Source organism: Sus scrofa, chromosome 2 (genome assembly GCF_054392235.1).
Source record: "Sus scrofa isolate SSC_HxYL_T2T_F1_AM1 chromosome 2, Sscrofa_HxYL_maternal_Yorkshire_Landrace_v2.0, whole genome shotgun sequence".
Classification (NCBI taxonomy): domain Eukaryota; kingdom Metazoa; phylum Chordata; class Mammalia; order Artiodactyla; family Suidae; genus Sus; species Sus scrofa.
Genome location: NC_139384.1, coordinates 95,682,474 through 95,698,189, shown reverse-complemented (window position 1 = coordinate 95,698,189; position 15,716 = coordinate 95,682,474). Strand labels below are relative to the sequence as shown.

General features: G+C 45.8%; 1 protein-coding gene and 1 long non-coding RNA gene across 7 annotated transcripts in view; one reads left to right on the top strand and one right to left on the bottom strand.

Annotated features, from left to right (window-relative positions):
• Positions 1-15,716, bottom strand: part of SV2C (synaptic vesicle glycoprotein 2C) — a 247,038-nt gene that overhangs the window by 11,266 nt on the left and 220,056 nt on the right. For all 6 annotated transcript variants that reach the window (XM_021084455.2, XM_021084457.2, XM_021084459.2 and 3 more), the window contains one exon: positions 15,476-15,635. In XM_021084455.2, the coding sequence (XP_020940114.1) occupies positions 15,476-15,635 (160 nt within the window). The remainder of the gene's footprint in view (positions 1-15,475; positions 15,636-15,716) is intronic.
• LOC146405587 (uncharacterized) lies at positions 6,103-15,342 on the top strand. The gene is made up of 2 exons (XR_014838090.1): positions 6,103-6,246; positions 12,229-15,342. It is a non-coding gene; the product is annotated as an uncharacterized LOC146405587 (long non-coding RNA).

Below are 15,716 nucleotides of genomic sequence, written 5' to 3'. Positions count from 1 at the left end.
TCTCCAGCCAGAATCCTTTGTTTTCCATTCTTACTCAACCTATTTATTTAAATCTTTCAAATAGAAACTCTTTCCCCAACAGTAGCCTGGGACTGCAGCAGCCCTGGTCTCCATCCCACTAAGTTGGTCCTTCTCCCTGCACCAGTAACTCCCTCTGATGCTGGTGCAGGAGCTGTCTGGCTGCTGTGCTCAGGCTCAGCTGTGGGGGGATGTGGCTTCCAGAGCATCCCCAAACCACAGCCCCACTGTGGCTCCTTCTAAGAACCTTTACGCTGTAGTGGGATCTAGCGCATTTATATCACTTTACGCTTATTTGACGGCCAGGAAAAGGAAAGTGCTGACTCCACTCTGGATACTGAAGATAGCTTTGCCTTCACATCCAGCCTCTTTCTTATTTGTTGTTTTTTTTTTTTTTTTACTTCTTGGCAGAGTCAGTGCTGGTGTTAGCCATTGTCTGTCTGCCTCTTTCTTTGTTTCTTCCTTTTTCTTTCTCGTCCTCCTTCCCTCCTTCCTTCCCTCTCTTTCTTTCATTTTTTTTTTTTTTTTGTCTTTTTGTTTTTTTAGGGCCACACCCATGGCATATGGAGATTCCCAGGCTAGGGGTCTAACCCAAGCTGTTGTTGCTGGCCTATACCACAGCCACAGCAACGCCAGATCTAAGCCACGTCTGCAATCTACACCACAGCTCATGTCCGGATCCTTGACCCTCTGAGTGAGGCCAGGGATCGAATCCGCACCCAATGGTTCCTAGTTGGATTCATTTCTGCTGCCCACAATGAGAACTCCATCCTCTCTCTCCTTCTTTCAGTGGCTGCACCAGTGGCATGTGGAAGTTCTCTGACCGGAGATTGAACCTGAAGCCACAGTGACCTATGCCACAGCTACAGCAATGTTGGATCCTTAACCGACTTCGAGGGGACCAGGGATGGAACCTGAGCCACTGCAGTTGGATTCTTAGCCCACTGCACTACAGCGGGAACTCTGCCACTGTTTTAAACACTGGCTGAAATATCTGCCCATTGACTGATGAAATTGGGGAAAAAACCCTTAAATACTACATTTTGAAAAAGAATAAAATGGTATAGAGTATAGATGCAGACTTAGCTCATGGGATTTACCTGCTAAGGGATAAAGTGTGAACATTCGCTTTGTCTAGTCTAAACTTTGGGAAATGAACTTTTTCTGGACAACTCAGTCCAATCATTGGTAGAATGACGGGGACATTAGCATGGGACATTTTGGAAAGTACAGACAGTCCTCAAATCAATGTGATCTAAAGATTCATCTGGAAGTTGGCTATTTAAAACACAGAATGAATTTCATTTTTCTCATAGGAACAATAATACAAATGATGGCTAGCTTCCCAGATTAATCTAAAAGAGCTATTTTAACACTGAATCCATCTGAGCCATTGGACTACAATGTTAAGGGCCTAATACACTCCTCGAATATTTGTTGAATAAGCAAGTTAGTCCTTCACATAGTTCTAACTTACACATTCTCCTATGCATTTATTTATTCATTAGACAATCATTTATTAAGCATCTATTATGTGCCAAACACTGCACTAGGCACCAGGGGCCCCAAAATTAATAAGATTAAGTCTCATTTTACACTAAGACAGATGTAAAAAGATCATGATAGTGTAACATGCTAAGTGCCTTGAAAAAGATACCCAGAGGCTACTAAGGGGTGTGTGTGTGTGTGTGTGTGTGTGTGTGTGTGTGGAGGACAGCAAGTGGTCTCAGGTTGGGGGTGGGGACAGCTGAAGGGAGATTTCTCAGAGGGGACAGATAAGAATAGAATTGGTCTTAAAGGAACAGGAAGAGCTTGCCAGGTGATGATGGAACGTGAACAGAGGTGTTCTCTGCTCTCAAAACACCCTCACATCTCTCCAACTCGTCGCCATGGTACCCCACTCAGGCGTGCCTTAGGCATCTCCTCTAAAACCTTCTTGAGTGCAAAAGGCCTGCCTCCCTCCAGTCCCCAAACAAGTCTCCCGTTTCCTCATGCAGCGGTTCTCCACTTGGGGTCAGAACTGGGGTGCACACACGTGTGTAACCACGGCCTCACCCAGCAGTGCTCAAAGCACCATTGATGGAACTTCTAAAACACAGTGATGTGGGAGCTCCTGTTGTGGTTCAGTGGTAATAAATCAGACTAGTATCTGTGAGGATGTGGATTCCACCCCCAGCCTCGCTCAGTGGGTTAAGGATCTGGCATTGCTATGAACTGTGGTATAGGCTGCAGACGTGGCTCTGATCCCGTGTTGCTGTGGTGTAGGCCGGCAGCTGTAGCTCCGATTCGACCCCTAGCCTGGGAACTTCCACATGTCACGGATGTGGCCCTAAAAAGCAAAAATAAATAAATAGTGATGTGGCCACACCAATGCCTAGAGGCATGTCCCCAGAAATTCTGACTTCACTGCTATATGGGAGTCTAGTTATTAGTTTTGTTTTTGTTTTTTTTGGTCTTTTTAGGGCCATATACACAGTATATGCAAGTTCCCAGGCTAGGCTAGGGGTCGAATTGGAGCTGCAGCTGCTGGTCTATGTCACAGCCGCAGCAATGCCAGATCTGAGCTGCGTTTGCAACTTACACCACAGCTCATGGCAACGCTGGACCTTAACCCACTGAGTGAGGCCAGGGATCAAACCCACAACCTCATGGATACTAGTCTGATTCGTTTCCGCTGTGCCACAACAGGAACTCCGGGAATGGGCTTTTTAATGGACATTAGTTGGTCCATGTTTGTTGACTGACATCAGATGGTTACCTTGCTTTTGTGGAGGAAAAAACCCCTAGTTTCACATTCTTAAATCGGGAATGATGGAATTCAACTGCTTTCTGATCTATAAAGCAAGAGAACATTTGTTTCATGTACACAGTGAGTGTATGTGTGTGGTCTGGGTGTGTCCTCCTGAGCCAGGGGAAGGCGGCCTCCTATAACACCCTATCCTGCAAACTGAGCCTTCCTGACACACACACGGGGGAGGACTTTCCTGGACTTGTGAGCCCACAGGAACCTCTCCCTGGGCCCAAAGTCGACCTCCGTCTCCCTTCCCTCCCCACTAGCGTCAAGGGTTATCCCATTGCTTGTTCCTCTGGACATACAAACATGAATCCAGGGACAGGTAATAATGGAAGCCTTTGTGTCTTATCATCTATCTGGTAAGCCTCACTAGGAAGCGAGTCCCTGGGCCAGAGTAAATGATGACAGAATGAAAGTGAGCCCAGGGAGGCCACCTAGAGTTCATCTAAGGCCATGGTTGATGGACACGGCTGTGAATCCCAAGAGCGGTGAGCTTCTGAGAAACTGATTTTCAGAGCCTACCCCAGTCCCACAGGGAGGACTCTGTATGTCACAGGCGAGCAAGGCCTCTGCTGGGAGCAGCGCTGCACAGTCATACCTCTGGCTTTGATGCTAAGGGATTCAGGGCAAGTTACTTCCCCCAATGTCTCCTTTTCCTCACCTGAAAATGGCATCTATCTACCAACACTTGTAGGGTTGGCATGAGGATGAAAGTTAAACAAGGTCATCTGAATACTCAGCACTGTGCCTGACTCGCCTGTCCATTTCTCACATGAGAAAAGGCTCCAGAAAGGTTCAAAGACTCATCTAAAGGGACCTGGCTGTTTTTGGGCAGCGTCTGTAGCTGCACTCAAGTTTTCCTCCACCGCGTTGATGGAGAAGGGGCCAGAGAGGAGGAGGAGGTTTCCGGGAGGCAGTGCTGTCTGGGGAAAGGGGAGCTGACAGCAGCAGGACTGTGGATAAACAACACGAAGGAGGGACATAGCAGGGTCACAGGGGAGAATGGAAGCGAAATGCCACCTCACTCACACCTGGTCCAACTAGCTTAGCCTGCAGCGCGGGGAGCTAGACCCCATTCAGGGAGGAAAACTATCGCCCAGAACCAGCTGGATTGGACAAAGCATCTGTCTTTCCATCTTTCTATCATTTATTCCTTCACCTGGGGTCATGGGCATGAACAAGGACAACAAAGTCCTGCTCTCAGGGAGTCCACACTCCAGGGGGTGACAGAGAGTAAGCAAACGTACACCTTAACAGCTTATCCTCACATAGTCAGGGGGGTGATTGCTTTAAAAGTGCTTCAGTATAATATATCAAATAGATAACCATCCTACTGTATAGCACAGGGAACTATATTCAGTATCTTGTAACAACCTATAATGGAAAAGAAGCTGAAAAAGAATAGGTAGACGTATAAATGAATCACTTTGCTGTACACCTGAAACTAACACAACATGGTAAATCAATCATATGTCAATAAAAATTAAAAAAAATAAAAAGAGATTGTGTGTTTTAGGGAACAAAAACTGTTTTGCCATCTTCCAATAAATAATAAAAATACAAAGAAAAGGACTTCAGTATGAAGAGAAGTTGTCTCTGTACCGATAGAATTTAAAACAGGTTAATCAGGAATTAATGGGCCAGAGGTAGTTGTTTAGGGCTCTATCATTTTATTTATTTATTTATTTATTTATTTGTCTTTTTACCATTTCTTGGGCCGCTCCAGCGGCATATGGAGGTTCCCAGGCTAGGGGTTGAATCGGAGCTGAAGCCGCTGGCCTATGCCAGAGCCACAGCAAGGCGGGATCTGAGCCGCGTCTGCAACCTACACCACAGCTCACGGCAACACCGGATCCTTAACCCACTGAGCAAGGGCAGGGATTGAACCTACAACCTCATGGTTCCTAGTCAGATTTGTTAACCACTGTGCCATGACGGGAACTCCTCTATCTATCATTTTAGAAATCTGCATGAGGAGGTTTGTTCATGAACACAGAAATGAATTTTCATTGATGATATGAGTGCTTGATATGTGGTTGAATGGGAAGACTTTTCTGCCCTTACCACAATGGGTGGACCAGCATCCTCCAAGCCCAGCAACCCTGTGAAATGGTGCCGTTGGTCTAGACTCCAGATTCTAGAGCCGACTGGTCCTGGGCTCTGACACTTACAGTCTCACTCTGCTGCCTGACTAGCCCCAAGTCCGGTGGTCCTGCTGTCGGCATGGCGTGCTATCCATGGCCCCTTCATGCAACCACAGATATAGACTTTCCCTGGAGTCAAGAACAGGCTATAACAGGTTTTTATGTCTACTGGCACACGTGGTAGGATTTTGTGCCATTGTAACACACCTCCTGGGGGCGAGGTGGTGGGTGAAGGGGATGTAAGCTCCCCACACCCTCACTCTCCACTTCTAACTGCCAGAGACAAAAAGGATCTGACATTTGCTGAAAGTGACCCAGGACACATAAAATATAAACATATATAATGATAAGGGCTACAAAAAATAAAAATAAGGCAGGGCAAAGGGACATGGCTGGAGTGTAGCTGGGTTAGATAAGATGACTGATGAAAGAATCCTTCATGCCAAAATTTTTTTTTTTTTTTTCTTTTTAGGGCTGCACCTGCGGCATATGGAAGTTCCCAGGCTAGAGGTTGAATCAGAGCTACAGCTGCTGGCCTATATCACAGCCACAGCAACTGGGGATCCCAGCCAAGTCTGTGACCTACACTCCAGCTCATGGCAATGCCAGATCCTTAACTCACTGAGTGAGGCCAGGGATCGAACCCGCATCCTCATGGATATTAGTCGGATTCCTTTACACTGAGCCACAATGTGAACTCCCCATCTCAAAATCTTTAAAAAATAAGTGAGAGCTTTATTTTCATGAGCACGGATGTAGACTCTTATTTCATATCTTCAACAACTGAGGCCCAGTTATGCTGAGTGGCCTTCCTGAAGTCCACTAAGAGACCAGGATTTAAGAGATCCAGGATTCCAGAACCTCAGGTCTGAGCCACAGGTGGGAATGGGTAACTTCTGTGTCTAAAGAGACACAGTCCTAAAGCGAGGGGTGTGGGTTGGTTAATTCTGGGCAGATGTTTTGACTTTAGCTCACTGAGGAAGAGGACTGCCCCACAGCTCTGGGTGTCAGCAGCAGCTGCCCAGGATGAGCGGGGAACAGCAGGTGGGAACAATGAGGGGGTTACTTTCACATCCTTTCTGAGGTCATGTCTGAAACTGGGCATGCGTAAGGGGAAGGAAGGAGGAGGCCAGTGGCCAGACAAAGGGGGGAGCGCACTGCTGGAAGATCCCCATGAGACAGGCCTGCAGGGCTGAGGGATGCTGCGTGGAGATGGTGGCCAGCACGGAGAGCTTGGGTTTCATCCCTTTCAAGGTGGGCACTCCTTGCCCTGAGCTCCGTGGAGGAGGGGTAAGCATAGTTCTGGGTGGTAGAGACAAAGGAAGTGAGAGCTGGGCTGGGGTGGGTGTGGGGGTGGGGGTGGGGGGAGCGAGCGAGCTCTGCCGCAGGGTGGCAGCAGGAAGTCACTGCCTGGATGCAGAAGGACATGCAGGCCAAAACAGAGAACCCGGATGAGTCAGAGCATGTGCTGCCTCTACAGACCTTCCTCGATGTAGGATGGGTTACATCGCTCCAAACGCATCACAGGTTGAATGTATCACAGGTTGAATGAAATGCAAACCTCACAGCTTGGCCTAGCCCAGCTTCAACATGCTCAGAGCACACGTATCAGCCTGCAGTTGGGCAAAATCATCTAACACAAAGCCTCTTTCATTATGAAGTGCTGACTATCTCATGTAACTTCTTGAATACTCTATTGAAAGGGAACACCAGGAGGGTTGCCTGCGTGCAGAACACCTGTAAGCATCACAGTGGTTTGCCCTTGTGATCCCGGGGCTGAGTGGGAGCACTGGCTTGCTGACCAGCACATACATATTTCAAAAGCATCTGCTTAATAAATTGGTGAATGACTGCTCTACCTCCAGCTCACGAGTCTTTCCAGCATCCAAATGTAAATACTCAAATGCCCATCAGAGAGCACCATGGGAACATGAGAAATGCCACATGTCCGAAATGGAGCTGATTACTTTCCTAACCTTAGTCCAAACCTGCTCTTCCTTCTGTGTCCCAGGCTCAAAACTGCCATCGACATCCACTCACCTGCACATGCAGAAACTGGAATCATCTTTGTCAACCTCTTTCCTCATGCCAACATCAAGCGCCCATCAATCACTACATTTTGTTTATTCTGCCTCTAAGTATCTGTGAGCATCTGTGAGCATGTTGACTTCTTTCCTACCTGCCTCTTTCTAGGTCCACATCACCATCCCTGTCCCCTCACTGGTCTACCTGCCACCAGAAGGAATTCTCCAGCCCATGTATGAACATGTCACTCTTCTTCCTAAAACACCTCGAGGGCTCCTCATCACCAAGACAATATTGCAATTTACAGACTCCCTCATGATCTGTGCCTTGCTTGACTCTGTTAACTCTTGTTTCCAGAGCTTTTCAGGTGGTCTTTCCTCTGACTGAAACATTCTTTCTCCATCTCTTTGCTGGGCTCTCACCTATTAGTCTTCAAGTCTTAGCTTAGATGTCCCTTCTTCTAAGCAATCCTCTCTTCTGCTTTCATAACACTGTATCCTTTCCTCAAATAACCAACTCTGTTACACCTGATGTTCTTAAGCTCTGTGAAAGTAATCACCACAAAGGGCTTATTTGTGGTTGTATCACATACACTCCAAAGAAAGTTGATGAGATAAATGAACAACATTAAAATTCATATTGAGATGGAACAGACATACTTTTCTTATTCTTCCTACTAAATACAGCTAAAAATCATGGACATTATTAAAAAAAAACTAAGAAGACTCTGAAAGATAAAGAGAATATGCAGAGTAGCTGGGAACCTAGGCAATGGTGAGTCCCTCAATTTTCTTTTTGCATCATAGATCTGAAGAAAGCTGGCAGTGTGGACGTACCAACAGGTACAGATTCAAATAACATTCCAACAAAAGCCTGCATTCTCTACCCAAAGGACCAGGACAGAGGCAGCCTAGTAAGACAGAAAACACTTAGACAATAACCTCTCTCCTCCAACCAAACACCAAAAAAACTTGGAAATCAATTGCCAGCTACGCCAGCAAAAGATGAGTGGAGAATGTAGTCGTCCATCCTTATAAAATTATAATGGGGTGCCTCAACATGATCACTGGGGTGGGTCAGGGAAGGATAAGTAGGAAGCTGGGATTTTCATCCCTGCGGGTCAGTAATGAGCTCCTCCTTGCTTTCCCTCCATGGTATCAGCCATCATGAAGAGAGCCTGGACTCCCACCCCTGCCAGTAGGAATGAGGACACCCCTCTTGGGTGTCAGTGGAGGCTGAGTGGGAACCTGGACATCTACATCCACCTGACAATAATGAGGCAGTGCACCCCTTCTCTTCCCATAGAGGGATCTGAGAAAGCCAACCAAGACTAAAGGCTTAAATAAGATCAAAAGTCTCATAACATAACATTGAAAATGACTGCTTTCAATCGACCAGCATTTATTATATGAATAACCAGGAAGATCTCAAATGGAATGTGAAAAGAAGATTAAGAGATGCCAACATTAAGATAGCAACACCTGAGGAATTCTTGTACTTCCTCATCTGGCTGTTCAATGTGCATCTTTTATAATAAACTATAATAGTACATATAGCATTTTCTTGTATCCTATGAGCCATTCTAGTAAATTATCAAGGCCACTGGGGGTTGTGGGAATTCCCAGGTTTATAGCTGGCTAGGGAGGAGTGTGAGTAGCCCGGGTGCCCCGTTTGTAGCCGGTATCTAAAGTGGGGCAGTCTTGAGAGACTGAGTCTTTAACTTGTGGGATCTGATGCTAACTCCAGGGAGGATAGTGTCAAAACTGGAGAAGTGACAGGTGCTGGAAAAGACACCATATCTTTGGTGCACCAATTACGTGAAAAAGCTTCCCTAAGCTTCTATTCCAAGAAACTGATTCCTTCACATCTCCATAAACAAGTTGCATCTTCAAGGACCCCACTAAAATAATTCACTGGGGATACACTATCAGTACAGAGTTCTTAAAACAAGCCTGTGAAGTAGGCAAAACTGCTGGTCAGGGTCCTTCCATAAGCAGATAGGAGAAAGAAAACCAGGCATGGCTTTCTTGACATCAGAGAAGTTTGACCTAAGCCATTTTGTGATCTAAGCCTGGCAACAATGCTTGCCCTTGAAGAGGTCTCAGTAATAACTATCTTAAGGGAACAAAAGAACAAACTGTTATCAGGCAAGAGAAGAACCAGTAACAATAGCAAAGATAACAAATCAGTTGTAAAGACTCCCAGTTTTGTTTCCATGGTAAAGATGAGTCTGAAGGACTTTCTTGAGCTGCTCCACAGAATTTAAATTCCTTTCAGTTACTCAACCATCAGATCAACCGGAACCTAAGGGAAGAGGATGTTGCCCTATTCGAAGTCTGGTGAGAATCAGCTAAAGCTTGGATTCTCTCTGCTATCAAGCCTTTTCATGAATATGCATGTGCCCATAGCTCAAAACTTCCCTAACTCTGCCGTTCACAGAGACACTGCTTTGGGTAAGATCCCTGGTGTTCTCCTTATTTGTTGCAAGAAAGAAATCCTTCCTTCTCCCGATCCTTGGCTTGGTTGTGTCTTTTGGCTTTGGACACCCACCAAGATGGGTGGGAACTAGTTCTTGGGTAACACTTTCCACCCCTTTCTCTGCCTCACACATTATCATGTGCCAACCCATGTCCGTCATCTTTCTAACCTGGGGGAAAATCTAAAATGTCACTGGGCCTCTGTGGAAGACTCTGCAATCATTATGTTATGTTTATCTCTGATGACAGGCTTTGAGGACAGAAGAAAAAGGGACAAAGAGTGGTATAAGAAATATATCTTTTCCCTGGTTCCTAGCACAGAGCTCCTCAAACCTAAGGGATAGGAGTGTCTCCAGTTATTCATTAAAGCCCCTTTCCCTATGTTGGAGCTTCTGCTACTGAGCGATGTAGGGTGAGGCAGGTTACTAGAAATAGCAAGGGATTAGAGGTTGACACTGGGCATGGGGGGAGAAGGGTTGGAGATAAAGCTCTATAAAAACTCTTGAACAACAAGATTTGATAAGCTTCCAGGCTGAAGAAGGCACAGAAGTACTGGAAGCTCTGTGCTTCTTCCTCCATTGCCTTGCCCTCTGCCTCTCTTCTGTCTGGCTGTTTCCAAGTGGTAACCTCTTATAATAAATTAGTAAACAGAGGTAAATGTTAACTTGAGTTCTGTGAGCCATTCTGGCAAGTTATCAAACTTGAGTGAAACTACGTAACCCAGATTGGGACTTGACTCCATTGTTCCCCCTCCCACCGCCTCCCGGTTTTTGGCTGCCAGGAGGCATAGGGAGCTCCCAGGCCAGGGATCAGATCTGAACCACTGTCATGACCTAAGCTGCAGCCGTGGCAACACTAGATCCTTAACACGCTGTGCCTGGCTGGGGATCAAACCTGCGACCTGGCGCTCCCACGACGCTGCCAATCCCATTGCAGCACAGAGGGAACTCCTTCCGCTGTCTTTCAATTAAGGTCTCAGGACTTGCTGAAGTTCAGGTTTTTTATGTCTCAGCACAGAAGGAATTCAGCGAGAGGCAAAGTGATAGGTAAGAAGCAGATTTATTGAGAGAGATAGGGTGTGGGCCATCTCAGAAAGTGAGAGGTCCCCAGACACAGGGTGGTGAGTTTTTATGGGCTCGGTAATTTCACAGGCTAATGAGTGGGAGGATTATTCCAACGACTTCTGGGAAGGGGCATGGATTTCCAGGATTTGGGTCACTGCCCACTTTTTGGCCTTTTATGGGTGGCTTCAGAACTGCCACAACACCTGTGGGTGTATCACTTAGCATGCTAAATATTGTAATGAGTGCATAAAGAGGCTCGGGATCTATGGAAGTTGGATCTTCCACCATCTTGGACCTCGTTGGTTCTAACCAGTTTATGCTGTATCCTTAAGGGCTCTGTCTTTTTTTTTTTTTTTTTTTTTTTTAAGGTTGTGTCCTGCCTGCTTCTCTCTTTTTTCACAAAAAGTGTGAGAGGCCAATTTAGAGCTGGTTGGTTAGATGTACAGGTGATAACCTGAATTGTGTTTGGTGTCTGAAATGGGGGCACTCTGGTGGGAACTGAGTCCTTCATCTGTGGATCTGATGTTATCTCCAGGTAGATAGTGTTGGAACTGAGTTAAATTTTAGGACATCCAGCTGGTGTCTACTGTGGATTAGAGAATTGCCTGCTATGGGAAAAAACAAACAAACATATTTGGTGGCCAAAAGTGAAGTATGGAGAGCAGAGGGGAAAAAACAGCTTTTCCTTACAAAAAGTGCTTGCAGTGGCTGTTTGGCTTCATTTTATAGGCACAGGAAAGAACTACTCAGTTAATACCTTAGATTTTTTTTTTTTTTTTTGGTCTTTTTAGGGCCGCATCAGTGGTGTATGGAGGTTCCCAGGCTAGGGATCTAATCGGAGCTGTTGCTGCCGGCCTATACCACAGCCACAGTAACACCTGATCCGAGCTGTGTCTGTGACCTACACCATAGCTCATGCAATGCAGGATCCTTAACCCACTGAATGAGGCCAGGGGTCGAACCTGCATCTTCATGGATCCCAGTCAGGTTCATTAGCGCTGAGCCATGACAGGAATTCTGGTGCTTACAGTTTTAATTTCACATTTTCCTGCCTCTTTATGAAATGATTTAGGCTAGCTTATAAAAGACAAAATTAATAAGCTAGGGATCCAAGAGTGCAAATCAGGACGAGGAGGAGCCAAGCAAATATTTGGACCACAGAGCTACAACATGGACTCAGGCTCCTGCCTCCTGACTACACAACAGGAAAGGAAATGTGAGGAACTGCTAATTTTTATCCTGGAAAGTGAAGAGATGGAGCAGCAACCCAGAGTGGGTCCTGGCACGCGCTGCAGATTTGGGGTTGCAGGGAGGCACGGCATGCTGTGGTGGGAAAGGTCCTGTCCTCACTGGTACTTTCTCAGGAAATGCAAATGGAACCCCTATTAAGCGTCAGAGAGGTAATACCAAAGGTCAAGACAGGTATGGCTTTCAAGTGTTAGAACTTTCATAGCACTTAGACCATATCCTAAATTATGTTCCCTGAATATAATCACCTTCACTGGGATTTTGATAGGAGTGCTGTGAAATGGCTCAAGTGGTTGGTGACTTCTTAGTTTGGGGCTTGGAATCAGTGTGTCCTAGCCTGATCAGGAAGAACAGACTCTAGAAACTGGGCAGTGGTCTAGCATGAAAAGTTCTAGTGAGAAAAATCACAGCCTTGAACCAGAATGCTTGTCAGGATGTACTGTGTTTTGCTTCTACAGGGAGAAGGGACTGGAGGATACCTGCACACAAAACATTGGGGGTTTTCCTCTAACAGGTGACCCAGGGGTCCGTGGCACCCTCTTTTTGTGACTCGGAGGAATGCAGCAGAGATGGAAGAGGGTTTAACCTGAAACGGAGTACGTCGCCATGGCCCTGGGGGACAGGTTATCTATCTCTCCATCACTAGGATGTGACTTCCTGTACATTATCTGATAACACGAGCTTAAGCCCTGGAGAATGCCTGTCATCAACAGCCTGCCTACACTGAGAATGCATCTTGCCAGTGTCTGAGTCCTGGCCCAGCGGCTGTGCTCTGAAGCACATCTCCATGTTTCACTGTTTCAGTAACTGAATTACAAGAGGAACATACAGCAGGCTGGTGCCCAGGACAGGCGGACTCCTCTGAAGCGGACATTGTCACTGCCTTGCAAACCCTCCTGAGACTGCTTGCTGGGACACGTCCTCTCTACAGGCCTTCCTCGCTCCTCCATGTGGTCCAGGCTTGCCCTGCAGCCAGAAAACTCCCTCCCTGTTTTCTCTCCTACTTGCATGTCCCCTAACAGAACAAAATTCGTACATGTTTAATCCCATCTTGTCCTCTGCTTCTCCAAGGACCTGAGCTAATCACACAGCAATTTCTCTTTTTATCTGGCCGGGTGCTTAATTTTTCCAACAACAGAAGCACAGCAGGCCCATGTTTCTCATGGATGGACCTGCCCAGTTCAATGTGTTTGTATTTGTTGTTTGTTTTTGTTTTCCTGTTTTGGCCACCCCTCTGGCATAGGGACGTTCCTGGGCCAGGGATCCAATCCGAGCCAGAGCTGCAACCTATGCCATAGTTGCAGTAACACCGAATCCTTAACCTAATGTGCTGGCCCGGGGATTGAACCAGTGCCTTCACAGAGATAAGCTGGATCCTTAGCCCACTGTGCTGCAGCAGTAACTCCCCTGGTATTTTGTTTTTAAGCCAGGTTTTTGCTACAGGAGGACTCATCCTTCATCATCTCCATCCCTAATGGCAGAGGGTTAAGCACCTGAGTCATCCAAAACAATATCAAAAGTTTACAATGTAAAACAAAAAGATCTCGGGCTATGACATAGCCTTACTATAACACTGAGGGTCTGCTTTTAAAGTCTAGTTTAGGAGTCCCTGTCATGGCGCAGTGGTTAACGAATCCGACTAGGAACCGTGAGGTTGCTGGTTTGATCCCTGCCCTTGTTCAGTGGGTTAAGAATCTGGCATTGCCATGAGCTGTGGTGTAGGTTGCAGACGCAGCTCAGATCCCGCCTTGCTGTGGCTCTGGCGTAGGCCAACAGCCACAGCTCTGATTAGACCCCTAGCCTGAGAACCTCCATATGCCATGGGAGTGGCCCTAGAAAAGAAAAAAAGACAAAAATAAATAAATAAATAAATAAAGTCTAGTTTAATCCACATCTGGGCCCAGTTTGCAGGATGAGAAAGCAAGCAAGCTGCAGAGTCTTAATCCTGTTTTGGTGACATCCTCATCCCAAGACATCCAACCTAGGAGCTTGCCCTGCAAAAAGAACTAATGTTTGTGGAATGAAGGAAGGAGATGCCGGACCCGGGGTGTATGGTGCCTTTCAAAGCCTAAGTGGCCAATAGGAGGTTACTGATTAGAATATTTGAGGAGTGGACATCCAGAAGGGTTTCAGACATTCTGCAGGGAGACAGGTACAGGAGTACCTATGGGTTCCTTTGAGCTCAGTAATAGATGCTCATGAAGAAGAGTAAGTTAGAGCCTGGGCATTCGGAGAACGTACCCCATTGGGGCCAGTACATAAAAAGAGGGACTCGGGATAAGTTGAAAATTGCATCCGCATTGTCCTAGAAAAAACCTCCTCCATTTCAAGTCCAGAGACTCCTGACTCCATGCTCTAGCAAAGAGGCCCTCAGACCTGACAGAGTGTACACGGAATCAAAGGCAGAGGCCATGTGCCTTGGCTCAAGTCGAACAGCAAAAACAGGGCCTCTCTTCTTGTAAGGACTTGGCTGCTGGAGCTCCACCCCAAAGCCTGGCCTTCTAGCCCTTTTTAGGGTAAGAGGTGTGCACAGTCTCTGTGTCTCCATTTTGAGAACTGAAGCACATTTTTCTTCTAATAGTGACCTTTGTTTTGTCCCTAGAAATGTGTTGGGCTTTCCTTTCACCAACCAGGAAGGTAAAGAGAGAGGTTCCAGAGACCTCTTCGTGGTTCCTTAACACCGAGCTCATGCTGTCACTAGCACACATGAGAGAAGGACACCCTCAGGACGCATAAGAGGCCCAGAGAGGCTCCCGTACCGTGTCCCTCCCTGATTGATTACAGCCTCCTCAGACTGTTAGCCAGCAAGCTGAGTCATGGGCACATTTAAATTCCTACACTGGTTTCACTGCCCTATTACTCCTGCTGACACCTATAATCCCCTACATTTTCCTTTTAAAAGAAACAAAGAGATGTATGACATACATAAGCTACGTGGATATATTATAGAACACATGGATTATAGCCAATATTTTATAATAACTATAAATGGAACATCACTGTTAAAAATTATGACTCTTTTATACGTCTGAAACTTACACTGTATATCAACTATACCTCAAAAAAATCAGGTAAAGAAAACCTTCCATAATATATATAAATATCCATATATATATATATATACATATATATATATATATGTATATATATATACACTCAAAAGCCTTCATAGCTCCTAGGCAAACTGGCTTTTGATTTTCCCATACCACATTATAGTTAACTATAATTATAATATTTAGTATCTGTATTTAATAACAATATTGAATATATATTTAATGACATAATGCATGTATACACTGCTATAAAAATGTCTAGCTGGAAATACACTCTAGCTGTAAAAACTGGGGGACAATTTCCATTGTAATTATTCTGATGTAATTATTTAGCATTTAATTTATGACTGTCCCTTCTCAGCCACCATCATGTATTCCCAGAAATGTTGGCAAACTGAGAAACTAATCCACAAACTGTTTTCAAAGTAATGACATTTTTATGACGCTAAGTGTAATCGTCAATGAAGAAGCAATAATGTTTTGTCTCATAAGATAAATAAATATAAGACATGAGCAGAACCTCCAACTTCCTAAGCCAGATTTTTTTTTTTTTGGAATTTTGCTTTCTTGGGGAAATGGCAGTTTAGCTTATTTTCTCTGACTTTTCCATGGTGCTCAGAGCACCTCTACCTGGGGACCCATTTCAACATACCTCCGATCTGTGGGGTACAGTTCCACGGTGACCACGTCCAGAGAGTTCCAGGCCGAGATGGTCAAGCCATTGTACAGACACAGCATGCCTATCATCATGGATTGGCTGGTGCCAAACCACAGGAAAAAACAGCTGATCCCTGAAAGCACCATGGAGCCACCTGCCAAAGAAGCAGACAAGAGGCTGGGGTGTCTCCCCTCAGACTAGAGCGAGGACACTCGGGTCTTTGCCATCTCATAGC